A 23,015-nucleotide genomic window follows, 5' to 3' on the forward strand; every position below is an offset into this window, starting at 1 on the left:
TTGTAAGTTCGATTTTGCCAGGCGCAGCTGTCGCAATCTCGCACCAAATTTTAAATGTGTTCGCGATTCGAGTAGAGGCATCAAGCACGATCGATATTAACTGAAACTATCAGAGGCGTGTAGGTATACCTATACGTTCAGGTTGCTTCAACGTCGTTGTTTTCGAATAAAAATAGCATGATTCAGAAATGCAAGTTCTTCATTGTATAATTATTAGTTTGTTACAGTCAATGTATATTCAAGTAAGTACAAATGTTCCGGTCTTTCACAGACGTTTTTTTAGAGAATATGGAAGTCTGACAACGAGGTCACTCAACACGTAAGTTATCGTATAGTAGCAATGTAAATTAAGAATTTTTGTGCGTGATAGAATTTCAATGCAGCAAATATAAGTCACAGCAATTGAGTACTTGAGAAATATAAGGAGACAATTTTCTGAGACTATACGACTTGTCAGCATAACGTAACGTTTGTTAAAGGAAATAGTTGAATTATTTTTAAACCAACAAAATCTCTCACAATCAAGCAATTAGTTCAGAAACAGTGCCTCACCAGACTAGCTGACACTGAATAATACGCATATTCGAAACTCTGCATTACTTATGGAAATCCAAAAAAATTCAGGAAATTTATTCAGAAGTTACTGAATGATTTCAAAATATATTCCATTAGTGCGTTCACCGTAAAAGGATTCCCGGAGGATAAACAAGACATACCAAATCGCTTTCCCGAGCCTCATGATGGTCAATAAAAATGGGAAAAAAAATTGTCGGATAGCCGAGCGCATAACGAAACTGTACATCAAACAGTGCGCAGAATTACAGCTATTGCTCAACGGATCTAATAATAAATATAACATCGTTCGAACATTTAGTTTGTATTTACCTAGTATTATATTATCATTATCATTATCACTATACTTAATATACGGTGTGATCTTCCAAGATAAGAACCATCAAACGGGCCTCGATTTCTTTTTAATACAAGGTACAGACCAAAAGTTTTGCTCTCTACAAAAGTCTTCACCTTCTTGAAGAGTCTGTGGCAAATCCTCCCCCATAGTTTCGGGTAAATGCAGCACTAGAATTGATGCTACAAGTGACACTAGCGTAAGCGTTATCATTGGTAGTTTGTCCCATATGTGTGTCTGTGGAATAAAATTATTACAGTCAAATCAACTGTGAAAAATCTGAATTTCTTAATTTTGCAATCGACGCAGCTCTTCTTAGCTTAGAACTGACCAACTTCTATATCAATCACGTAGTTAGTGAGTTATATGAATACTAAAATGAAAAAAAAAAAAAAAAATTACACTTGTTAACGTTATATGGGCTCGGAACGAATCCCAGTGGGAAGTTCTTAGGCTGGCCCCATCAAGGTCAGCCAGATTAACCACTTGTTTCTAATGAAATTGCATCTTTTTTTCATCGTTTCGTCATTTTTCAGTTTACTCCTAGGTTGACCCGTAGTGATTCTCAAGAGTGATGCTTTGTGTCACTTGTGTAGTCTATAATAGGTCGAAGTTATGTTCTTGAAATTTCATTTTTCTATTTTTTCCAGTACAAATTTCTGAAAATTTAACTTTCGGGTATTGTTGCCAATGGGTCGGAACTTAGATTTAATTCATTCTAAGGTGAAAATGTCTCATCGACAAGATTAGGACAATCGAATAGTGAATATTGACCCATTGTGGCCCACTCTTGGTTCTCCCCTACACCTAACAGTAAGACAATGAAAACGATGTTTGTTTACTAAACGTTTCGGATTCTTGGCCACGTTGCATCAGAGATAAAAACGCTGTTGCCCAATCCTAATTAAAGTATCGGTCTCACTGAAAGTGCATTCTTAATTTCAAAATTAAGTAAACTTCCGACTTTGAAACTTATTACTAGCCTGAACGGAGTTTGCAGTTCAACCTGAACGTCGGATTAAATCGTTGATGTTGAAAATTATTTTAATGTGTGAGTTTTGTGGTCAATTTGGGAACAAACATGTATTCCAAATTTTGTCTATTCTCTATCTCAGGAGCAGGTGGAATGGAAATATACAATACCTGTTTCTACTATTTCCTTGTAAGTGCAACTAATCAAATTTTCCAGCAAAAAATCAGATACCTTGAATGATACAAGATTAGAAATGTACCGGATAATTTAGTCAAGAGAGAACAGTTCACAAAGTTTAACTGGATAGCTTATGAAATTTAATAATGCACCGATATCAACTCGCGTTCCTTACCATTTCGACAACGTAAGGTGCCATCGAATGTGCAATGATGCCAAAAATATGAACAAGGGCAACGCCTTGGGCACGAGCGGGTGTCGGTAATACTTCAGCTGCATATTGCAGAGCAACGTTTGCTGCCATGTTCAACAAAAACCTAGCAGTCACTGCAACCACCAATGATGCAACGCCTAAAACATAAAAAAATGTATGTCAAATAAGATCGATAAGCTTCCGGTGCAATTGTAAGAGCAAGCTTTTACCTATTAAGTAATATGGAGAGTAACCAGAAATAAAAATTTAGGTGGACAATACCAGGATGAATCAGTATTTTTCTGTGAATAGTTTAATATTTGTACGATATTTGTTGTTAGAAATTTCCAGGACTAACAACAAGAATGCAATTTTATAATTGTGGTATAATCGTATTTTCGAAAGTCTTGAAATACGAAATTTAAATTGTGGTGAATAATTAACGTGACAGCCGGATACTCTACCTGTTTTTATGAATATCATTAAAAAACTGCAAACCGCTGTCAAAATTGTTGGAACGAAAGAGCAAGCACGTCTGCCCCATCGATCTAATACCAGAATAAGTAGAATCCCAGCTGGCAATTCAGTTGCGCTTGTAAGTGTAAATGACACAAACACGGATCCTGATAGCGATTTCAGGGAATAAACGTGCCCATCAAAAGCCAATGCTGTCAGTGTCCTGGAAATTATTTACTCATTGTAGTCGATCAAACGCACGTCTATAATTGATTCGAAAACCAATGTGAACCGCATTCGAAGCCAGAGTAACCTGCAGTATCCGAATGCGAGCATTTTTATGAAACAGCTACCCTCGTTTCTGCTGAGTTATATCACAATTAAAATAAAACATCATTACGCGGTTCCGAATTAAAGACGTCGTCGACTTTAAGGTATCGTGGATCATTATTACGGACGAGATGATGAAGGGATAAGATTGTATTCTGTGTTATATGTGATTAAAGTTGTTTGTAACAAAAATATCCATTCGAAAAAAACTGTATACCTAAAAACTGTGGGTTAAAAAAATATGGAAAAAACTGCCAGACGTTATTGAATATATAAATTTTAAAAAAAGTCTTGGTCAAAGATGATTCGAAACTTCTTAGAATACTCCACATACACGCCAGCCGATATCTAGTTATTCACACACTTACCAGAACAGAGTAACAAGAATCGTATGTTTCGCCAGGCGTCGTGTTTTAAATAAGTCTAGGACTGTAGCCGTTTGCTCCTCACGGTCGTCTTTCTCCTGATTGGCCTACATAAAATTGCCCAAGTTTTACAGATAAGTATGAAGAGACCAATCAATGTGGATTTTTGTGTTATGTTTACATGTATATTCATCGGTTATATATCTATGGTACGTGCGTTTGCAGGCACTGTCATATCAACTCATCGAAACCCCTGAATTATATGGCCATTGGTCATACATACTAACCATAAATGCATCGTAAATAGCAGGATCTGGAGTCTTCTTATTGAATTGTGCGATTCTTTTCAATTTTGTTACAACTTTTTCCGACATACCAGAGGTCATGTACCACCTTTAACAATGAAACATTTATTTCGCCGAAGTAAGAACTACACATAGTTTAAATTAGTTAACATTGATACAGAATATGTTTACGTCTCTACAAAGGAGCTACTTAAACGAGAAAGCCCGTACAAGTATAAGGACGTACTGTTTTTTTTCTGCAATAACAGTCATCGGGGAAGGACTGGCAAGTTCTTTATTCAAGTTAATAATCCTTTCAAAAGTTGGCTAGGAATTTCTTTGTCAAGATTTTGTGCTTTGTGTCGTCAATATCCGTCTGTTTTACTTAATTAGGCCCATGCCTCTTTCTAATACCTACTTTTTTACTTTCATAACTTGAGCCGATTTATATTATTTTGCACACCTTAAGTCCGAAGGCCGCAGTTATTTTAGAGGGGAGGGGGGCACTCTTTCTGACGACGAATAGATCGAATATTGGTTATTTACATCGGAGAACAGCTGCACCATTTAATAAGTAGAATTGTTAGTAATAAACTTTAATGTGTCAGTCAGAGGTCAATCGTCATCGCGAAAAAATCTGCAATGATTTAAATTAATAACAGGCGGGACTGTGACGACGGATTCATACTTGAGTATCGAATAGTCCTAATACCGGGATAATTAGAAACAACATCATGCTAATGTAGGTGTAATTAACGATCAATCTGAAGTTTAACTCCTAAAGTTATTCGGAAAGTTTACTTTTAATGACTATTAACCGCGAACTAAGACGAAAGTTCATCCCCGATATTTGAGGGATTCTCCGATATCTTGTTCATATACACGGTAGTGACGAGGTTTAAGATATAAGTAAAAAAAAAAAATATTAGTAAATCGGTATTCTCCTCACCTGGAACTTTCTGGAAGTATCCATGGTGTGACTATGGCATTTAGAAATGGAATTGCAAGCACGTAGCATAGAATTCTCCAGTCTGCGACGAAATAGGCTATCCATGGTAAAATTGTACTTGACAGCGCAAAGTAAAATCCAAAGGCACCGTTAACCACTAGACTACGTTTATCCACTGCCACGTACTCCAGTACTAATAAGTCAAAAAACAAATCATTTTTCAGAAAGAGATGAATATTACTGAGCAGTAGTGATTATTGTATGATTCAATTGACCACGCTAGATCAGCTTGCACAAACTTTTTATTGGAAGTTAACACTGGCTTTTCCATTGCAATTGCTCATTTATTTTCAGAAAAGAAAAAAAAAAACGAAACATCATTCCAACGTATTAACAGTACAGTCGCAAAGTGCACAAGTTTTATTCTGTTTAGTTTCCAAACTTTCCCCATTTTGCTATGAACGACGTGGTGAGCATATGTGGCCCCCTTATGAATGCCAGTATGACAGTTTTGTTCGAATTACCGTGCAAACTACTGTACTGATTACAAGCTACTACTAGATACTACTTTCAATGACAAACGTAGTAATTTAATTCTAGTGCAGCTTTGCAAGCATACACAGCGTGCGTTAGTTCCAGTTTGAAGGAAATACACTGTAGTAGAAGTGCCAAAGACAGCTTAGATGTACGTGGAATGTGCCTTTGGTGGATTTGCTACAAGATATGGAGTGTTTGAATTCACAGAATACTCGTCGTACATTGACGCACGGATGCCATGCTATATTTCAATTGAATAAAGTGAAATTACTGTGGTTCCAGTTATTTTAATTTCTGGTAAAGGGAACCATGAAGATGATTTTACTTCTCCCACTGCGTCGTACGCGGCTCCTCCAGATTCGATTGCAGAGTTCCAAGAAATACATGATTTCAGTAATGCGTTCAGTGAATCGTATAAATATTTTTCGACACATGGCCGAATCTTAATCACACTTTGCAAGTTGAACAGCACCAGTGTTAGAGATGCCACGCAAGTGGGCCGAACGCTGAGTGAAAACTGTGTGCATTGGAATCACTTTATTGGCCTATAGTGATGACTGTTAAATCCAACAAACAAATTTTGCAAATTGTGACAGGTAAATTGAACTTATTGATCCTACTTTCCTCCGAGATCACCATCAGCTATTTAGCTTCCATTTTGCCAACCTCTGACATGCACAGCCGTACAGTTCAGACGAGTTACAAGCTTACTGGTTTCCCTATGTTCCACTTCAGCTGTAAGCAGAAATTTCTTCCTCTGCTCACTTCCAAGTAAATCAGAGCTTTACCACTATTAATCTTTAAAGACAACCCAATTTTTGCATGAATACTATTACGTTTAGGTGATTATATGAGATCCTTGTTTGATATTTCAAGTTGCGACGGTTCAAGAAAAATCTTTCATTCACGTCAAATTCTATACACACACACGGCAGTTATCAATATATGCCACGTTTTCCATGGAATCTGCATTCTCCAGTTCTCAGCAATACTCACCGTACAGTACGGAATCCAAGCTCATATTGCTCGGATCGTATATTCACGTCTCAAGCAAGTTCATAAGCTTTTGAACATTGTGAAAATTATAAAATTAATGTATAATTACCAATAATCAGCGGAATGTTGATGCAGTTGTCAAACGCTAGTCCAGCGAAAAATCTGATGACGGCGAAGCTCCAAAAGGAATTAGCATAGGCGGTGGCGACTGTAGCAAGTAGACCTACTCCATTGCAAATAACGAGAGCAGGTATTCGCCCTTTGTGGTCCGCAAGCCATCCGAAGAGTAGACCGCCAACAATCGATCCACAGAAGAATATTGATTGGGCAGTAGAGACCAAGTACGAACGATCACACACCCAGTCGAGCTGATAAAAATATTAATATCACTCCTCATGTCTGTCACAATATTTTTCAGTATATATGTGATGAGATGTAAGTTCATACAGAGCAGATTTCCTGTTGTATAAAAACACAACATCAAACGATGAGACAACCATCTCTGCGTGCCTCAGCTTACCTTTATATTAATAATTTTTTTTAATATTAACTCGAAACGAGGGTTGTATATATATTAGGGTGGGCCGAAAAAATCGACTATTTTTTTTTTCACTTTGTACTCCGAAAACTTGGTTGGTAGAGACCTCAAAAACATTCTCTCCAATTATGAGCTCTTAATTTTAATCGGAAGGTTCTCCGCCTCACAGTTTTCTATTTTTTTCTTATGGTGAGGCAGAAAAATACATATCTCGGTATGTACTATTTATAAAAAAAAAATGTATCATATTTTCGTAGGAAATTGAATTCTCTACAAAAAAGGTCTCTTACAATTTTTTTGTATACCTCACTGTTCAGAAGATATTCACCGTCAAACTTCATATGTATATATATGTATATATATATTTAAAAAAATACAGCGATCTCAAATAAACCAAAATACCATATCACTGCTAAAATAAATGAACACCTTACCTCCTGCCTCACTTCACTGAAAAAATTACAAGTTGCCGGCGCTGCTTAGACGTTTTTATCACACATGTATGAAAAGTGGGGCTTTGCGTAGCAGTTTAACGGAACGAAAGTAGCCAATTTCATCTCAGTGTTGAAAAGATAGATTCCCACATGCGTAGTCTATAATTGCCAACTTTCGTCCCTTGTCACACAACATACTATTCATAAAAGAAGAACGCCCACTCCGTGTCGAAAAACACCTGTGTATAGAATGAGACCGTGTCGAATGATACCGTGTCAAATATTAAAGACGAGTTGTGTAAACGTTCATTTCGAATAATGCTTAAGAAAAATAACGTCGTGTGGAATAAGGTTGGCTGCACAATGTGTGTGCGCGAAGTGGACTAACGCAAATCATAATGAGGCGAAAAAGGACCCTCTGTATTGCAGCTACCTTGAAGTGATTATAAAGTGCACATCCATTTCGAATGCCACGAGAGGATTTGTATCGAACCTTAGTTTAGTCTATAATCGCCCAAGTCTACCTGACATAACTGCGCTATCTTTGACCACACTTGTTGCTTTGCTTATATCTGATACTATAAATCTGTTTAATTTATTATTGAATTGCTCATGAGCATATACAGTGAACCAAATATTAAACGAAACCTTCACTGAGAAAAATTTTCAGTTCCGGTTGCCGCTCAGTCCTTATAACTATGTATTTTCATTTTTTACCACAATCGACCAATTTACCAGTTCTAGATACAAAATGAAAATTATTTTTGTAGCTGTTACCGGAAAGTCTAGTATCCGTTACTATTCTTTCTCATTACGATTACTCTTAATATATTTTCTTGTAGCTGTTGCGAAAATTTAACGCTTGTGCAACAATAAATTGACGTTAAAGCCTTATTTAACTAAAAAAGTAGAGTAAACCAAACAAACTGATTTTGCGTTGCAATCACCAAAAAAGGATCGACAATAGCTCAAAATGGTTACGTGTACCTCGTTTTTCGTAAGTTCAACAATATTCATATAGTTTTTCTAACCATAGCTGTTTCACTGAATTTTTCTAGTTACCATGACAAATGAAATTTTTCGCAGTGTTCGAATATCCAATTGATTGAAAATATAATTTTATAGTGATCGCGAAGCCATTCAATCATTTTTGCACCGTTTGTGGCCAAGCCTTCATTTGCATTTGATCGATATGGCCATAAATAGATTAATAGATGGTTGTAACCGGTATTAAAGTAACCAAAAATAATCAATTTTCGGCGATCGAAGAGCTTCGTAGCAGCAAGTTTTGGTATTAAAAAAAACGACTCACCTCAGCAGCCAAGCTTTTGTACGGAATCGAAGTCAAGTTGTACTCCCAAGTGGTACAACTCACTAGACTGCTGTTTTCCTTAGCACTACTGTCATTCCACCGGTGGCAGGTCTCATAGGGTGGATCTGCATTTAATAATTGTGGTATATTCTCGTTGCGTCTACAACAATGGAAAAAGTTTGATACTATTTTTATAGCTACGTTTGTTACATATGTATGAGTGATCTTGTCACGCGTATACAGGTGACTTCTTTTCATCATGGGTTGATTTTAATACAACACGTGAGTTTGATTTCCATTAAACGCAATGCAACTAGTCTGGAATTATACTTCTTGAAGTTGGTAGTTCACATAAATATTACATATCACTAAAAAGTGCTCGTAGCGAAGTGTGGGAAGGAAATTAAAAAAATTTATTCTATTTGCTTAGGAAACGTCAACTAAATGTTAAGGCAATGGTTCTGAATATCAACTCGAAATGAAAAATTCATAAAATGACAAAGCAAAAATGGCAGACTTGAAATAATATTGGGAAATTTTAGAACCTAATTCAATAAGTACAGACACTTAGAGTGATTCTGACCCTTTCGAGATCCCTAGTAATTTTACGACCCACGGTTGTATAAAATTGTATAAAAATGAAAGTTAACTGAATGCTATTTTCTGACAGAATCTTTCTTTTGACCTAAACTAACTTTTTAGGGGGGGGCATGGTGGAAAATCGCAAATAACTTTTTTTTTTGAAAGACCATAGTATACATATACATACATCGTACATGTATATTTATTTGATTTTTATTTTATTGTGTTATTACACTGCGAAAGCTTAAAAGTTTCTTGGAAACACTATCAGTAACGCCATCACGTTAGAAATTACATTACGCGGCAATCTTCAATTTGACTTTAAATAAGGGTTGTAATAAGAATATGAAAACTTTTCTGCGCTACCTTCGTCAACAACTCAACTACTTTGCAGTTTTTGAAAGGAGGTAGCACAGAAAATAGAGTTTGCGGCATGTGTGCATATAAAGACTTTTTGACTCGTGTGCGACACTTTACACTCGTCAAAAAAAATCGCTATTTTACGCGAACTTGCCAGGAGGATAAGTACCTAACACTCGATAGAGATACCAAAAATTTCAGGCGCAATCCCAAAATTCCCTAGGATTCAAGGAGTTTCCAAGGTAAAAAAAAACCCGATAGTAATTCAAGAAGTTGAAGGATTTTCCAGGCTAATAGACACCTTGCGAAATCAGCTTGGCTTCTTTCTGTTTGATATCGAGATTAAATTCGCTGCTCGCCTTGCCCAGAAATACACAATAAGGGGTCATCCATTAATTATGTCACACGCAAAGAGGGAGGGAGGGGGATCCCCAAGCCGGACGAGATGTGCCGGGGGGAGTGGGGGTTCATAAGCTTCGTGACGTCACATCTAATCTGAAATATTAATACAACGAAATACGACCACAGGTGAAATAAACGTCATACAAATATGATATTTTGAAGTTTAAAATTGTAAGTATTAACACTTTGCAGGACGCAAGGCTTTATGCAAAACATTCGTGTGTTGCATTTAATATTCATACACCGACAGACCGATACACCTTCATTCCATGCTAACTTTCGCTCCTTGATGGTCATTGTTTTTTAGTTCTGTTATTTATTTGCCGTTAAAAATGAACGTAATATATGAAAATCTGTTTGATCAACAATGGCGACGATGCGCTATAGCTGGACGAAGAAAACGTTGACATTTCTGATATTCCCATTGCCATCCAAAACGATAATGAAGTAGATGCTGTGTCAGTAATGAATAATGTATAGGAATGGTTTGAAAGTCCATAGACACCGGATGATTAATTTTTTTCAGTGAAAGCAATATAAGAATGTACATTTTTTCACATTTATCTGAGAACATACAAACTGCTACTTTGTGTGAAAATATTAATAAAACTTATGGTTTCAAACGGCTTCACTTTCATCGTTTAGTTACTGGATCCGTACACGAAATTGATTAACAATAAGGTAATTGAACAAATATCATATGCTGCGTATACTTTTATATTACCTCAATACTTGTAATAGTATATTCAATCTTTTCCCGTAAGTCTTTAGAGTGAACTTTAGACTATTTCACGTTAAATCTTACATTCGTTAGAATTTTAAAGGTTAAATTATATTTTAAAAAATGTACCTTTCCTCGATTGTTAAGTTTCCCAGCCCATCAACGTGACACCAATATGTAGTAGGAACCAAAGTGATGAAAAATTGCCCAAAATAAAGCACAGAGTACGTAAAACAATATGGAATTAAAGAGATTAGTAGGAGCCACTGATAGAACCCAAAATCTCCAACGTGTGGAAGCATATCATCGAAAGATTTCAAGTCGAGCCTCAGAGGTTCAGTACTTTCAATGTCGCTCCCTTGGGTGTCACCCGGCCTTCGATTATTAGGACGACTCTTCATACTTGCTACTGGCTGCGTACCTTGCAAGTTACGCGTTTAGCTGTGAAAAAAAAAAAATCTCAAATTAAAAATCAACGGTAGAACAAACAATAAGTGCGAGAACAACTGCCTGGAATTTACTCTCCCAATAGAACTGAACATGTTTCATTGATTCGTTTTATGCATGAAGGTTAAGCTTCTGAGTTTGTACCAGTTTTCTTCCAATACGATGTACGCGGTGAAAAAATATGATGCAATTGATACGTTGCGTGATTCATCGCCTAATATGTAATTTTCAAATTCATGTCAATAACGCGTGGAGGTAACCACATCCTGAATCAAGTACACAGATATTCACTTAAAACATTTGGTCCACGCGTCAATAAACCAAACTTCGAACCGTGTATTCGATCCAATTACCCGCCTCAAAAGAGCCCCAACATGTCATGAAATTCGTTGGTAATTCTGATTACTGAATTTTATACAACTTAAAATCTATACAGAGTAAACAAATTTTTCTCAATTTCGACGCAATTATCATTGATTTTCATTCGTAAAATGACTTTAGTACCTGTTAGTAGCCGAACATCGCAAAAATAAATAAAAATTTTTCATTCCGACAGTTCAGTTGAAATACCCCTGATGTAATCAGAAATAATTGTAACGTGGATGTACATCTGTCTCTACACTTAATATTTAATAGTTCCAATTAAGTCTATTTTATATTTTAGCGTACTTGCTCTTGATGAAAGTTACATGTTAGCTTCAATTGAAAGCTTAACGAGCTGCTGCTAGTTGATCCTGTATACAGGGTGTTGCATTTTTAAAGTTATGATTAAAATCTGAAATGCTCGATTTTATACACAAGCGTTTTCTCTGACGCATGCGCACTTTCGAGTAACTTAATTTTATGCACTGCGTCATTGCGCGTAAGTTACCTAAACCACATTTCACACCCCGTCAGTGGCATCTAATTCGGTGCTTTTCAAATCAAACTTTCGTTCGTAGGTGTTGGATGTAATTCATGTGATTTCAACGCTCGCTTGGGCTCGTGCTGCATTCACACGAGTACAAGTGCAGAGGTGACGGTACGAGTCTAACGCTGCATTTCCACTCATCGGAAATCGGCCATTTTCCGCACTCGTAACACAAATGACAATACACTATTTTTGAATCGAGGCTTTTTTGAAGCCATATATTTTAATCCAAAGCTTGCAGAATAGTGTGAGCTTAGTCATCTCATTATCATTCAACACCCGCCAATGACGAGTCATGATGCATAGGCAACGAAGAATTTTTTCAACAATAAACATATAAAACAGGATTTACACCGTTGGTTAGACAGTGTATATCAAGGTACTGAAACCGTGGAATCATATATATATTAGAAAAATACTGATACAAATCGTATATAACGCCAAATACACGAAATAAAGATAACCTCGTAACATCTTTAAGTATATAATCATGTGGCATTCATAATCAAGTGGCATTACCGAATGTCAATTATCCACCATTGCAGCCTACTCAGATTAGCAGGTATTAAAATATTAAAGACATCAAGGCACAGATAACATAATGAATAAACAATAAAAAAAAAACTCGTGAAGCGAGTGAGTCCGGCATGTATGATACAGATTGTCTCGATATTGTTGAGACTTACGCAAGTAAATGTTTATAAAGATCCAAATAAATAATAACTAGGTCTATACGACCACGAGGTTTTTTACACCAACTCAACCATCGTTTGATCAAAAATTTGATCTTGGCTATCCCCGATTTGTTAAAAAAAGTTGAAAGAAAAAATTGTCTGATATGAATATTACCTTCGAAATACATTTTATTAATTTACCAAAATATAATTTTATCCAAAATTATAAGGGGTTTCCAAAGTGCGAACAACAAAATAGATTCGAAATCGTCGGGGTTCAACGTTCGTTTAGTTGAAACTTTATTCGAAATTTTCCAAAATTCAATTTCAGCCTTGGTAGACAAGGTATATACTGGAAAATAAATAACGAGTATGTGAGATAAATTTCAGCGATTACGACTGACTTAAATCTTTCTGCAAGCAATGTTTTAAATTTACTAACTATTATAATGTAAGGAGTTACATATACTTGGTAGTGGACCAAGTTTCGTACAAGGTCGCGCATTCCGCCATTTGTCGTCATGGCAAGTCACGCTGAGCCTAAAGCGCAGTCAAAATACAACATAACCTCAATTATAACCCTGATAAACGCATAAACAAACGTGGTGGGTCATGCTACGCGTTGATTCTCATCGTTTCACGATTTTAATAAAATGTACAATTGTTCGGTTAAGAGTTGTAAGAATCGTGATGGGGCCTGCAGAGATAAAAGCATTCGCATTTGCACTATGCGCGGACCGAAGAATTGATCGCTTCTTGTGACGTCTACTGAGGGAACTTTTCTATTGGTTCGTCAGAAAAGCTGTGTTGTAGCACACCTAACTCGTTAGACTATGATAACTCACGGACATAAAACCACTCCAGTTATACACAAAAAAAAAAAAAAAGGAATACTTGAAAACGAGAATTTGGAAAATAAAATTATACTTGTAGTTTTATCGGCGATACTACATGGAATAGAGTGGACCTGCGATTTTTAACAACGACTCAAGTGTGGAATAGTTGATGGCCGAGGCAAAATTTTTGCTACAACATATAATGTACAAGATGTGCGTCCACTACAGATCTCGTTTTTCAATGAGAAAAGGGTCTTTATTTATTGCCGTTCCAAACAGTATAACAACGGACAGTCAACCGCCAATCTATTGAAAAGGCATTTGTGTGAGAATCGTCGCATCCGGACGAGGTTTAGGTTAGTAACGTTAACGTGACGGAATCTCGCAAAAAACTATCCATGTCTCTAATTCCAGAAGAGCTTTAAATCGTAATAGTCAAGTTTTTTTAAAAATATAAGTATTTTTATCTAGTTTTCGTTTATTCGGGATTACGAAACTTCAGATATTTTTAAGTTGTGAAATAACTACTATTCTTACAGAAATACATCGCTGCGGCAACATTGCTATGTCAATGGTCATTGTGTAAGCCCAATGCAGGGATCTGTGTAAATATCATTCCAATTCCGTAATGTATATAATTTTTGTTTACATTTCATAAATTAAGAAATTCAATGTCATGAACATAATAGAGTCGAAGAATATTTGTTTGTTCATTTCTATGTGATAGTTTCTGGATCCTCATTATGAAGCCTAAATGAATAGGAAAATGATTGAAAAAATTATTGAATCTCTTGAAAAGAAATGCTTCGTATAATTCATGCACCTAAAATTCAAGCGCCGTGTCAATGAAACATTTGTCCTTGGTCGAAATGTCAGGTTCTCCTTTTACAATTTGAGACGTCACGTTCTTCCACATTGTCGTCGACATGCCGTGACAGTCGAGATCTTCACGAAAACGTGTAATCTCGTAGGTACATGATATAGATAGACACGCATAACCCATGCAATAATACTATGCTCTTACAACGTTAATCTAATAAAATCAATTTTCATATATACTATACGCTTATCTCTCACGCTCGCGCGTGTCGCAGATATATATAGCTAAATGCCCCTGAAATTGTGTTATTTACGAGGTGATTCAGTACGTGGGGATCACCGGACACTCGCTAATTCGTAGGAAGAAAGTAAAACTTAAATTACTGTTGACAATTTTTTTCTAAACCAACGGTTTTCGAAACCTGTAACTTTGAGGTTTTAGTAGGGATTAGTGCTACTATCTGTGAAAAAACTCACATCCTCATACCATGCAATCTCGACGGATTGCACAGACTCGAAACCTGACTTTTTTCCATTTACAGGAAATACGATTTGTCCATATTACTCGGTATAATGATGTAAATTTTTTCTCAGATAGCAGCTACTAATGCCCACTAAAACCACACTGTTACAGAGTTTCTTGAACATTATTACTCTTACAGTATAATATTACTGAGAATGTGTCCGAAACACGTCACGTCACAGCTTATTGTCAGATAAGTCATGATCGTGTGGTCAAAGTAATTGCACGTTTGCTTTTATCGCTGCATTGTCGAACCTGATATTATCTGATTTGCAAATGTACGTAGAGCACGGACTTGTGGACCAAGCTATCCCTTGCGGGGGTGAAGCGAAAGCTAAAATAGAAAAGGAATCAATCCTCGGCCATCTCGAGGAGCGATACGTATGTACAGGGAATTCCTGGTTAACGGACAACCTCCGAGCCACGTACCACCATCAGCGCCGACAAAGTTGCAAAATAAAAAGTTTTATTATACTCAATACTCGATCGGAGTCGTATTTTCCGTGATAAATCAAGTGTAAGATTAAAATGGGACACCCGGTATATCAGTGGTATCGGACAAATGCTGGGACGAAAACTTGCGCACGTGTTGGCGCCGGTAATACCGTACCACAAATGTCCGTTATAGTTCCTCTCGTTCCCCCTAAGATTCATACCCCTCGTCAATAACAATCGTTTGCGATCCGTTCATAAGTCCACTGTTTGCGCTATATTCAAAGTATCTAAGAATGAATGCTATTAACTTTGGTTAATTCAGCATTATTCATCCATGATTTCCTGACTACATTATTTTTTGGGATTTTGAAACATTTGGTGAAGTTCTATCACCGCAGTAACTCTTTATTTGTCAGTAACAATCACTGAACTTTATAGTCGGGGAGCTGAGGGACCAAATATGCAACAGGTTTATAAATACTGATATTTTAATCTTGTTGTTAGGTCAGATATCAGTTTGCAGTCAGCCAGTTTTGGCTCCAGACTTGCAAAAAAAAACATGTATGTCGCAACTGTTTTATAAAATCTTAAAATTAGTCTGTGAACAGTAAGACAACTAAAAAACTCAGTCTGCAAAATATTGGAACAGGACGCATCAACAGCACGCTAAACTCATTAAAAAATTAAGTTGGTGCAAGTGATTTATAAAATTTACAATTTTGCGTACAAGTAGTTTGTAGTATTCAAAACAAGAACATAGTCAGTCCGAATTTTTATGGACAAACGCCGTCGGCGGTAATTAAAAGGGCGCTCCGCACGCTTGATTTATATAACGCTATTGACCGCAAAATGGTGTTATGTAATTGAGAAAAAAAAACAATTTAGATAAACCCCATTTTTCTCCCGTTACTCGATTTAAGATGTTTCGTGTTAGAAAAATTATAGATAATATTGCGTATTATAACCATTTATTTTATTATTAAATATAATCAGCTCACACCAAAAAGCGCGCTATGTAAATTAACTTTCTATTGACTGCCGACGGCGTTTGTTCCAAAAGAATTGGGAATGACTATATTTTTATCGTTAGACTGTAGTGATCTGACAACGAACGTCGCTACTGAGGAAGGATAAGATTTTATTTTTCTATCAGTTAGGCAATGCTCGAGTGTGAAGAATAGGGTATAATTTCGAGTTTCGACAGAATATATTATATATTTATATGTATAGGTATAGTCATAGGCAGTATAGATCGTAGACGAAGTTATCAGAGTTATAATAGAGGTTCACAATTAGAGTCTATACGCATATAGATAAACCTTGATCAAATAATACGCATTAAAGTACCGACAAATTGGGGGAAAAATAGTGTTATGCAATTTTAGACTCACTGGCGACATTATTCAAGTATTAAAAACGACAATTTTTTTCTCCATCAGTATCTATTGAGACATGGCTTACAAAATGAGAGAGGAACATTTCTTCCCATTTCACGGATTTAGAGATGTTGGAATTTTGTACTGTACTATTTATTACTATACCAGGTTTTCATCCATGCAATGTTCACGGAAAATAAACAATGTCATATAAAACAAGATCTTTAGAAGCGACGAGAGGTTTGAAGTTCCAAATGATTTAACTTTTTACATATTCTGTTAGAATAATCGAGTGCAGGGAAAGAATCAACATCGCTGATACACTAGAAGCTGACCTGAGGATAGTCATTTTACAGCGCAGATAATTTTTTCCAATTATTCAGTCGGAAGTTGGAATTTCCAATGAGGCTGAAGTTAATAACGTTAATGTAACGAAACGTCAGGATAAAATTCATTATTGCGCAATTTTAGAATGACTTAACGAGTTGGCTTTGTAAAATATGAGTATATTTTATTGATTATGTTTTACTAAATTTCAGACATTCCTAAAGATGGAAAGTAACGATTTTTTCTAAGCAAGCATCGTTACAGTATTTACAGTACCGTTAGTAACTTCACCTCATAATGTCTTAGCTGTAACCTGGTGCCAAACTGTAACGCGTTTTCTTTGTAATAGCATCGTCGATAGTTCTGTCGCGATAACTCAAGAATAATTTGCGATATCACCTATATTTTTTTGTTTTTTTTTTTAGTCTACAAAATTAAGACAACCAAATTTTCTATAAACTTGACCGAATTCCGCGGACAAAAATTAATTATATACGGCCGTTTAACAACAAACAATTGCCTTGTTCATTTTGTTTTTGTTTACTTTTGGCTGCTACTGTTCTAATTTTGAATCTTTTATACAAAGTCTAGGTACAGTTTGTCAACGAGATCTCACGACGAAAATTATGCAAAGACAAACAAAAAATTCGAAATCCGTTCACACGAACTCGCGGCAACAACAGAGCAGTGGGCGAACCACGCGGTTGTCTTAAACCCTCAATATTTCCTTTAATTATATATATTAACACATTACAAAACGACGTATGTTTAATCGTTCGTTCGCAAATTCCATTCCAACTTTATCGCGGTTTCGCCTGTTCAGCACCGCGTCCTGTTACGATCCCACGAAAAAATGACCCAGTTAACCAGTACGAAATAAAGCACGAATATAAAGGCTCCCCACACCGCCCGTTTGTAAAGACTCCAGGTGGGACGGGTCAGCGTGTACGCACTATAACGAACTCATTTTCAACTCACAACTCGAATTCGCTCGAAGTAAATCCTTGCTCGAAATGGTAATTTGGGTTAAATAAATGTTACGTCCGCATCACACTGAACTCGCAATTTAATCCGTTCACAATGTCAAGTAGAATCATGAGCGGCGTCACGTGTGTCGGCTGTAACACGAGTCACCAGCCACGACTCGTAACGCAAAGATCTCGACTCCGCAACGCGGAACAAGTGAGACTGCCAGCTGCTGGCGCCGGCATGTCGAAATAACGGTCGAAAGGGTGGGGGGTGAATTCGACGGAGATAATGTTATCCCAAATCCAGCAACAATGAAAGAGAAACACTGAACTGCGCACGCACGCCAATTTCTATCAATGCCACGGTTGTCGGATCGCAATGACGAGTCTGTCACGTTGTCACGCAATGCTTTATAGAATCATGTGCCAGAGACGCTGAATTTTTTTCTGCTTGACTATCGGACTCGCTCGCCCTCCTCTAGGTTCCCATCCCAAGCCGGTCGGTGAACGAGGAATTAATGGTGACATGTTATTTTTAAATTTCGGAATTTTTCGAACTCCGGAGTGTGGCACTCCTCCTGGGATTCGACCCGATCCGACACAACTGACTCAAGACAGCATGTGTCGTTTGCTGTGTAGGGTCGAATTGTATAATTGCACATCTCAACTTTCCCACCGCCCAGGCATTTTGATCGGATGACTAGACTTTGCAAACTAATCGGAATGCTTGGATGGTGAAATTACGTAATCGACCCTGAGTTCAAATGGATGCTAGCAGACGACACCAGTGGCCTTGAATTGTTCAGAATCCACCCTGGGAGGTGCACCGCACAGCACAAGATGTTAGAAAATTTAATAGAAACATTGCTATTGTTACGTCAATCTGTGATTAAATTTTTAACGTTCCTAAAACATTTTATTTCGCAACGTTTCATTTTATACATTCTTATAAGGTGTAAGAAGCGTTTCTGATGTATAATTTTTTTTTTCTTTGTAACACATGCACGATTAGTTTCCGGATCAAATACGGCTAATAAAGTTACTACTTTACACGCTCCGGACTTTTACATTAATTATATGTATATATATATATATATATACTATATATATATACTGAGCAGTCTTTCCGGGCAATCGCTCCGGGAAAATATCTCGGAAACTAGAAGAGATACGGGAAAAAGTTTGACACAAAATTTGCAGGGTTTCGAGGGAGAAAGACGATGCTGATATGAGTTGATTTTTGAAATCACACGAACAAGTCATCACCCTATCATAGTCAAAATACGTGTTCCCTATTTAAAATCACCAAGTACTCAAGAAATTTCTATTTTTTTGTATCTCTTGTAGTTTTCGAGATATTCATTCGCCTGGGACGATTAAAAACCACCACCCTGTTATTGTAATTATTTGTTATCTATGTAAATATATATCAATTTTTCGATCAATGTAAATTGATTCCGGCTTTTCGGAAGCGTGAAAAAATTTGAAAAAACATCAAGTGTTGCGCTTTGTATGAGCTGTCGGATAGCGTTATGAAGAGATTTCGAGAAACGAAATCTAACGAGAAAATAATTATTTTCAGTAAGGCTGCTGACTACAAACGACAGTCAGCCCCTTATCCCTAAATTTAGAAGGTTTAGGAAAACTGATCGTGCCATTTTGAAGATTTAATTATGCGCTCTCAGATTATAGTGCAATCGAAATTTATGGTTACGCCGTTATGCTGGTTTTTGTCACAAAAAAATTTCTTGGGCCCTCGATATAATGAAATTCATGAGTTACATCGACTCCAAAAAACTGGCAACAGTTATTTATGCGCGAATTATATACTCTCCATTTCCAAGCTGCATATTATTATTATATTACTGAGAAAATCATTAATAAAGCTATCTGCTTGTTCATAACGTGTTATCGTTGTATTATTATAAACTAGTTTTAAAACCCTCGCTCGGGGTCGGATGCCTAGTGTAACTGGTTTTTGGGCTCGTACGCTTGCATACTCGTTGTCAGTGTTTTACCAGATGACATAGTTCTAGGGGAGACTGGGGCACGATGGACTTCTCAAAGAATTCTGGTATTTGCTTCACAGTATACAGAATGAACACTGTCTTTGTGCATGTGACGCGAACCGAATCTGCTCGTAAGATTTTTTCTATATAATACTACAAATCACGATTACACATGCATGTAAGTATAACGTATTGTGATTTTATGACAATAAATTTCGTCAAAAAATACCACAGAACAATCAGCTAAGTGCCGATAGATTTGAACCACGACGCACAGCAATTTTAGCTCTAATTGAACGACGTTATTGTCATGTATTCCTATGTAGACAATGCCAACTATTCACCAATTGCAATTTGTTGATCCTGGTCGTTCGGTTTTTTTCCGATTCAAAATGTTATCTGACGCATGCATATTGGTTTGATAGTAAAAAACATGACGTTTTCAATAATCAAACTTGTAAATTTGAAAATTAGTCCGGAAGGTCAAAAGTTGTCAGGTCAAGGACCTGGACAGCCAGAACTACGGAGCGCTTGTCCTGGAGGTCCAGATCCACCAGGTGGAGGACCTTGACAGCTAGAATACGAAAAATCAGTCCTACAAATAAAAAGTCACCAGGTTAAGGACCTGGACAGCCAAAACTACGGAGCGCTTGTCCTGGAGGACGAGATCCACCAGGAAGCGGACCCGCAGTGCAGAATCCAGGAGGTAGAAAACCCGGTACTCGAAATCTGTGGAGCGCGATTCTCATACGTCCTCTCTACTGCGCGGTTGTTTCCAGACTGACGAATTCGGCTAGCTGATTTTGGTCGTGACGATTACTATAGATCGATGACGTCAAGGGAGAAAAAATTTTGAGTGACGTCATTTTCTGAACATCCGAGTATCCGACATCTAAACTTTGGTTTCGAACTTTAATAATATGTATGATGTATGATGTATGATATGATATGATGATTATAGCGCATAAAACAACGTAACAGTACAGAATTTGCATGGTTATTTATTCTTTTGAGTCAGTGTTAAGATTCGTAAATATGGTCGAACCTTTGGCTTCGGCTTCGGCCAAAAACTGACCGTTGCGCTTAGGTCTGTCCACAGACCGTGGGTTGGACACTGCATAGGTATATGTGATGTTTGAAACGCAGCATGTGTATTTCCTTCTAGATCGATGACCTAAAGAAGGAAAAGAGGCGCGGCGGGGGGGGGGGGGGGGGGGGGGGGGGATCGCGAAAGTACGAGTAGATTTATGTATCCCCAATGGTATCCCTAACCTAATCGATTATTTCAACCAAAGAAGAGATCTCTAGAGTAATAAGAAAAACTGGAAAAGTAAACCTAACCTTTGGAAATTCGAGGAAAGTTTTGTTAAGAACAGAGTACTTTAGCACATATCTTCGAGCAAAAGAGAATAGCTAACAAAGAAAAAGGAAAAAAAGGAAAAGAAGGCCTGCTTACTTGAATAGGATATAGTGACTCGGTGGTGCACATGATTTGTTTATTTCTTGGGAAAACTTCAATGCGTTACATTTCTCTGCTATTAAATTAACAGTTAGAAACGTTTTGTTTATTTGTAAATTTTATTGTTAGATTTAAAAACTATTTTTTAATATAGGTAGAGAACGCAAGTAGTTATTTGATGAATCGAAAATATCTATTAATTTGTGCAATCCTGTTTCATTTTATAACATTTATATCAATCTCGATTTAGGGCATTGATGAATATTACCGCGCACAAGCGGCAATTGGGCTCCATATAGTTGACCCCTCATTTACCTCGGTTGGATTATAAATTTTCGAAAAATTTCCCTCATATACCTCTCTCTCTCTGATTCCTACGCTACATTTTCTGTATACGCGGAGCTACTTCCAGTAGTATATGCTCCAAGAAATACACCTACGAAATTTTCCCGATTTTAAACTTTCTATTTTTGTATTTGTCGATATTGGTATTATGTTCTTTCTTTGTATACCTATGTGGGATTCCACGCCAACTCAGTGAACGGTTGACCATGATATCTTGCAATTTCACTAAGGATTGTTTCTCCGTTACTACAACCACTATAACTGAAAAGCTTCTAAGAATTTTTTCAAATTTTTTCAATCACTCGGCTACCCTATCATTTTTCAAACCCGTCTCAAAAATACCCAAATTGATTTTTATGAAACATGAAAAAAAACATTTGGTTCCCGAAATGATACATTTCCACGTAAGATTCAAAGTAGAACCTTTTCTGGGCAGTATAAAGCATAGACATATAAGAATAGACCGCGTGAGCGGGCTGAGAGGGCGATAGCGCGGTAGAAAGAGAAAGCTGCATATAGGCCCTCCTCTATCCTTGTCTAATCGCGCATGCGCGGAACACGCGAGTCGTGTATGCCAGTATACTACACTGCGGGAGAATGCTGAGTGTGCATGCGCGCGATTAGACAAGGATAGAAGAATAGGCCCTAATGGGCCCACATGCAGCTTTTTCTCTATCCCGCTATTGCATTCACCAACGGGCTGCTACCTCCGAGCTCGCGCAGTCTATTCTTATATGTCTACAGTATAAAGTAGCGGCAGCAGCAGCAATTCACTGAAAGTTACTAGCACTTCCGGCACAAGTTTTTGCTGCTCGAAGTTCATTCATGCGAACTCAAGACGTTTTATGAGCAGCGCTGCTGCTGCTGCGTCAAATAACTAGACAGATTCTAGTAATATCTGGTAAGTTACTAAACTGATGCTACTTTTTGCTGCCTATGATATCCCACGTTTAAGGTGCGTTCTGATATTAGCCCTTACTGCCGTCAACAATCTTTTATCTCTTGCCCTGCCGAATTCGTGAGTAACTCTGCCTCTGTCTTAGGGAGTTTTGAGCGTTGCCAGCTAATTTCTGAACGCACCCTTATACAAGATACTCTCAGCTTACCTTTATGTTTTCCCCGCGCGGCAGCTGTTCCTACTTTTTCAATCGTGCAACAGAGAAAGACAGTCCTGCTGTTGCTCTCTCTTTCTAATTACGGCTCAAGCTCGGTGCGTACACCGCGTAGTCTATCTCTATGAGTCCATGGGTGGTCCATAGTCACATCACTGCGTCACGTTCCCGGCCATCTTGCAATTCGAAAATGCCACCTATGGGATTCTGAACGTAGTCACACACGATACTGACGTAAGCTAGTCTCTTCTTTTTC

General features: G+C 37.3%; 1 protein-coding gene and 1 long non-coding RNA gene across 7 annotated transcripts; one reads left to right on the forward strand and one right to left on the reverse strand.

Moving 5' to 3' along the window:
- Positions 1 to 181: 181 nt before the first annotated feature.
- Positions 182 to 22,909, reverse strand: LOC107226240 (organic cation transporter protein). Of its 6 annotated transcripts, none has more exons than XM_046738985.1 (10): positions 22,754 to 22,909; positions 10,649 to 10,960; positions 8,455 to 8,614; positions 6,280 to 6,538; positions 4,638 to 4,830; positions 3,692 to 3,797; positions 3,408 to 3,511; positions 2,718 to 2,932; positions 2,236 to 2,411; positions 182 to 1,147 (listed from the first exon to the last, which is right to left on the reverse strand). In XM_046738985.1, the coding sequence occupies exons 2-10, from the start codon at positions 10,918 to 10,920 to the stop codon at positions 956 to 958; spliced, it is 1,677 nt and encodes a 558-aa protein (XP_046594941.1). In that variant the 5' UTR covers positions 10,921 to 10,960; positions 22,754 to 22,909; the 3' UTR covers positions 182 to 955. The 6 variants fall into 6 exon arrangements, with proteins under 6 accessions (XP_046594941.1, XP_046594942.1, XP_046594939.1 ...); XM_046738986.1 differs by lacking the exon at positions 22,754 to 22,909 and adding an exon at positions 21,815 to 21,833; XM_046738983.1 differs by lacking the exon at positions 22,754 to 22,909 and adding an exon at positions 17,845 to 18,158 and having other exon boundaries at positions 2,236 to 2,408; positions 2,715 to 2,932.
- On the forward strand, positions 13,102 to 14,662 carry LOC124294228. Its single transcript, XR_006904170.1, has 2 exons — positions 13,102 to 13,742; positions 13,926 to 14,662. It is a non-coding gene; the product is annotated as an uncharacterized LOC124294228 (long non-coding RNA).
- Positions 22,910 to 23,015: the final 106 nt, after the last annotated feature.

The sequence above is a fragment of the Neodiprion lecontei genome, chromosome 4, assembly GCF_021901455.1.
Source record: "Neodiprion lecontei isolate iyNeoLeco1 chromosome 4, iyNeoLeco1.1, whole genome shotgun sequence".
NCBI classification, from domain to species: Eukaryota; Metazoa; Arthropoda; class Insecta; order Hymenoptera; family Diprionidae; genus Neodiprion; species Neodiprion lecontei.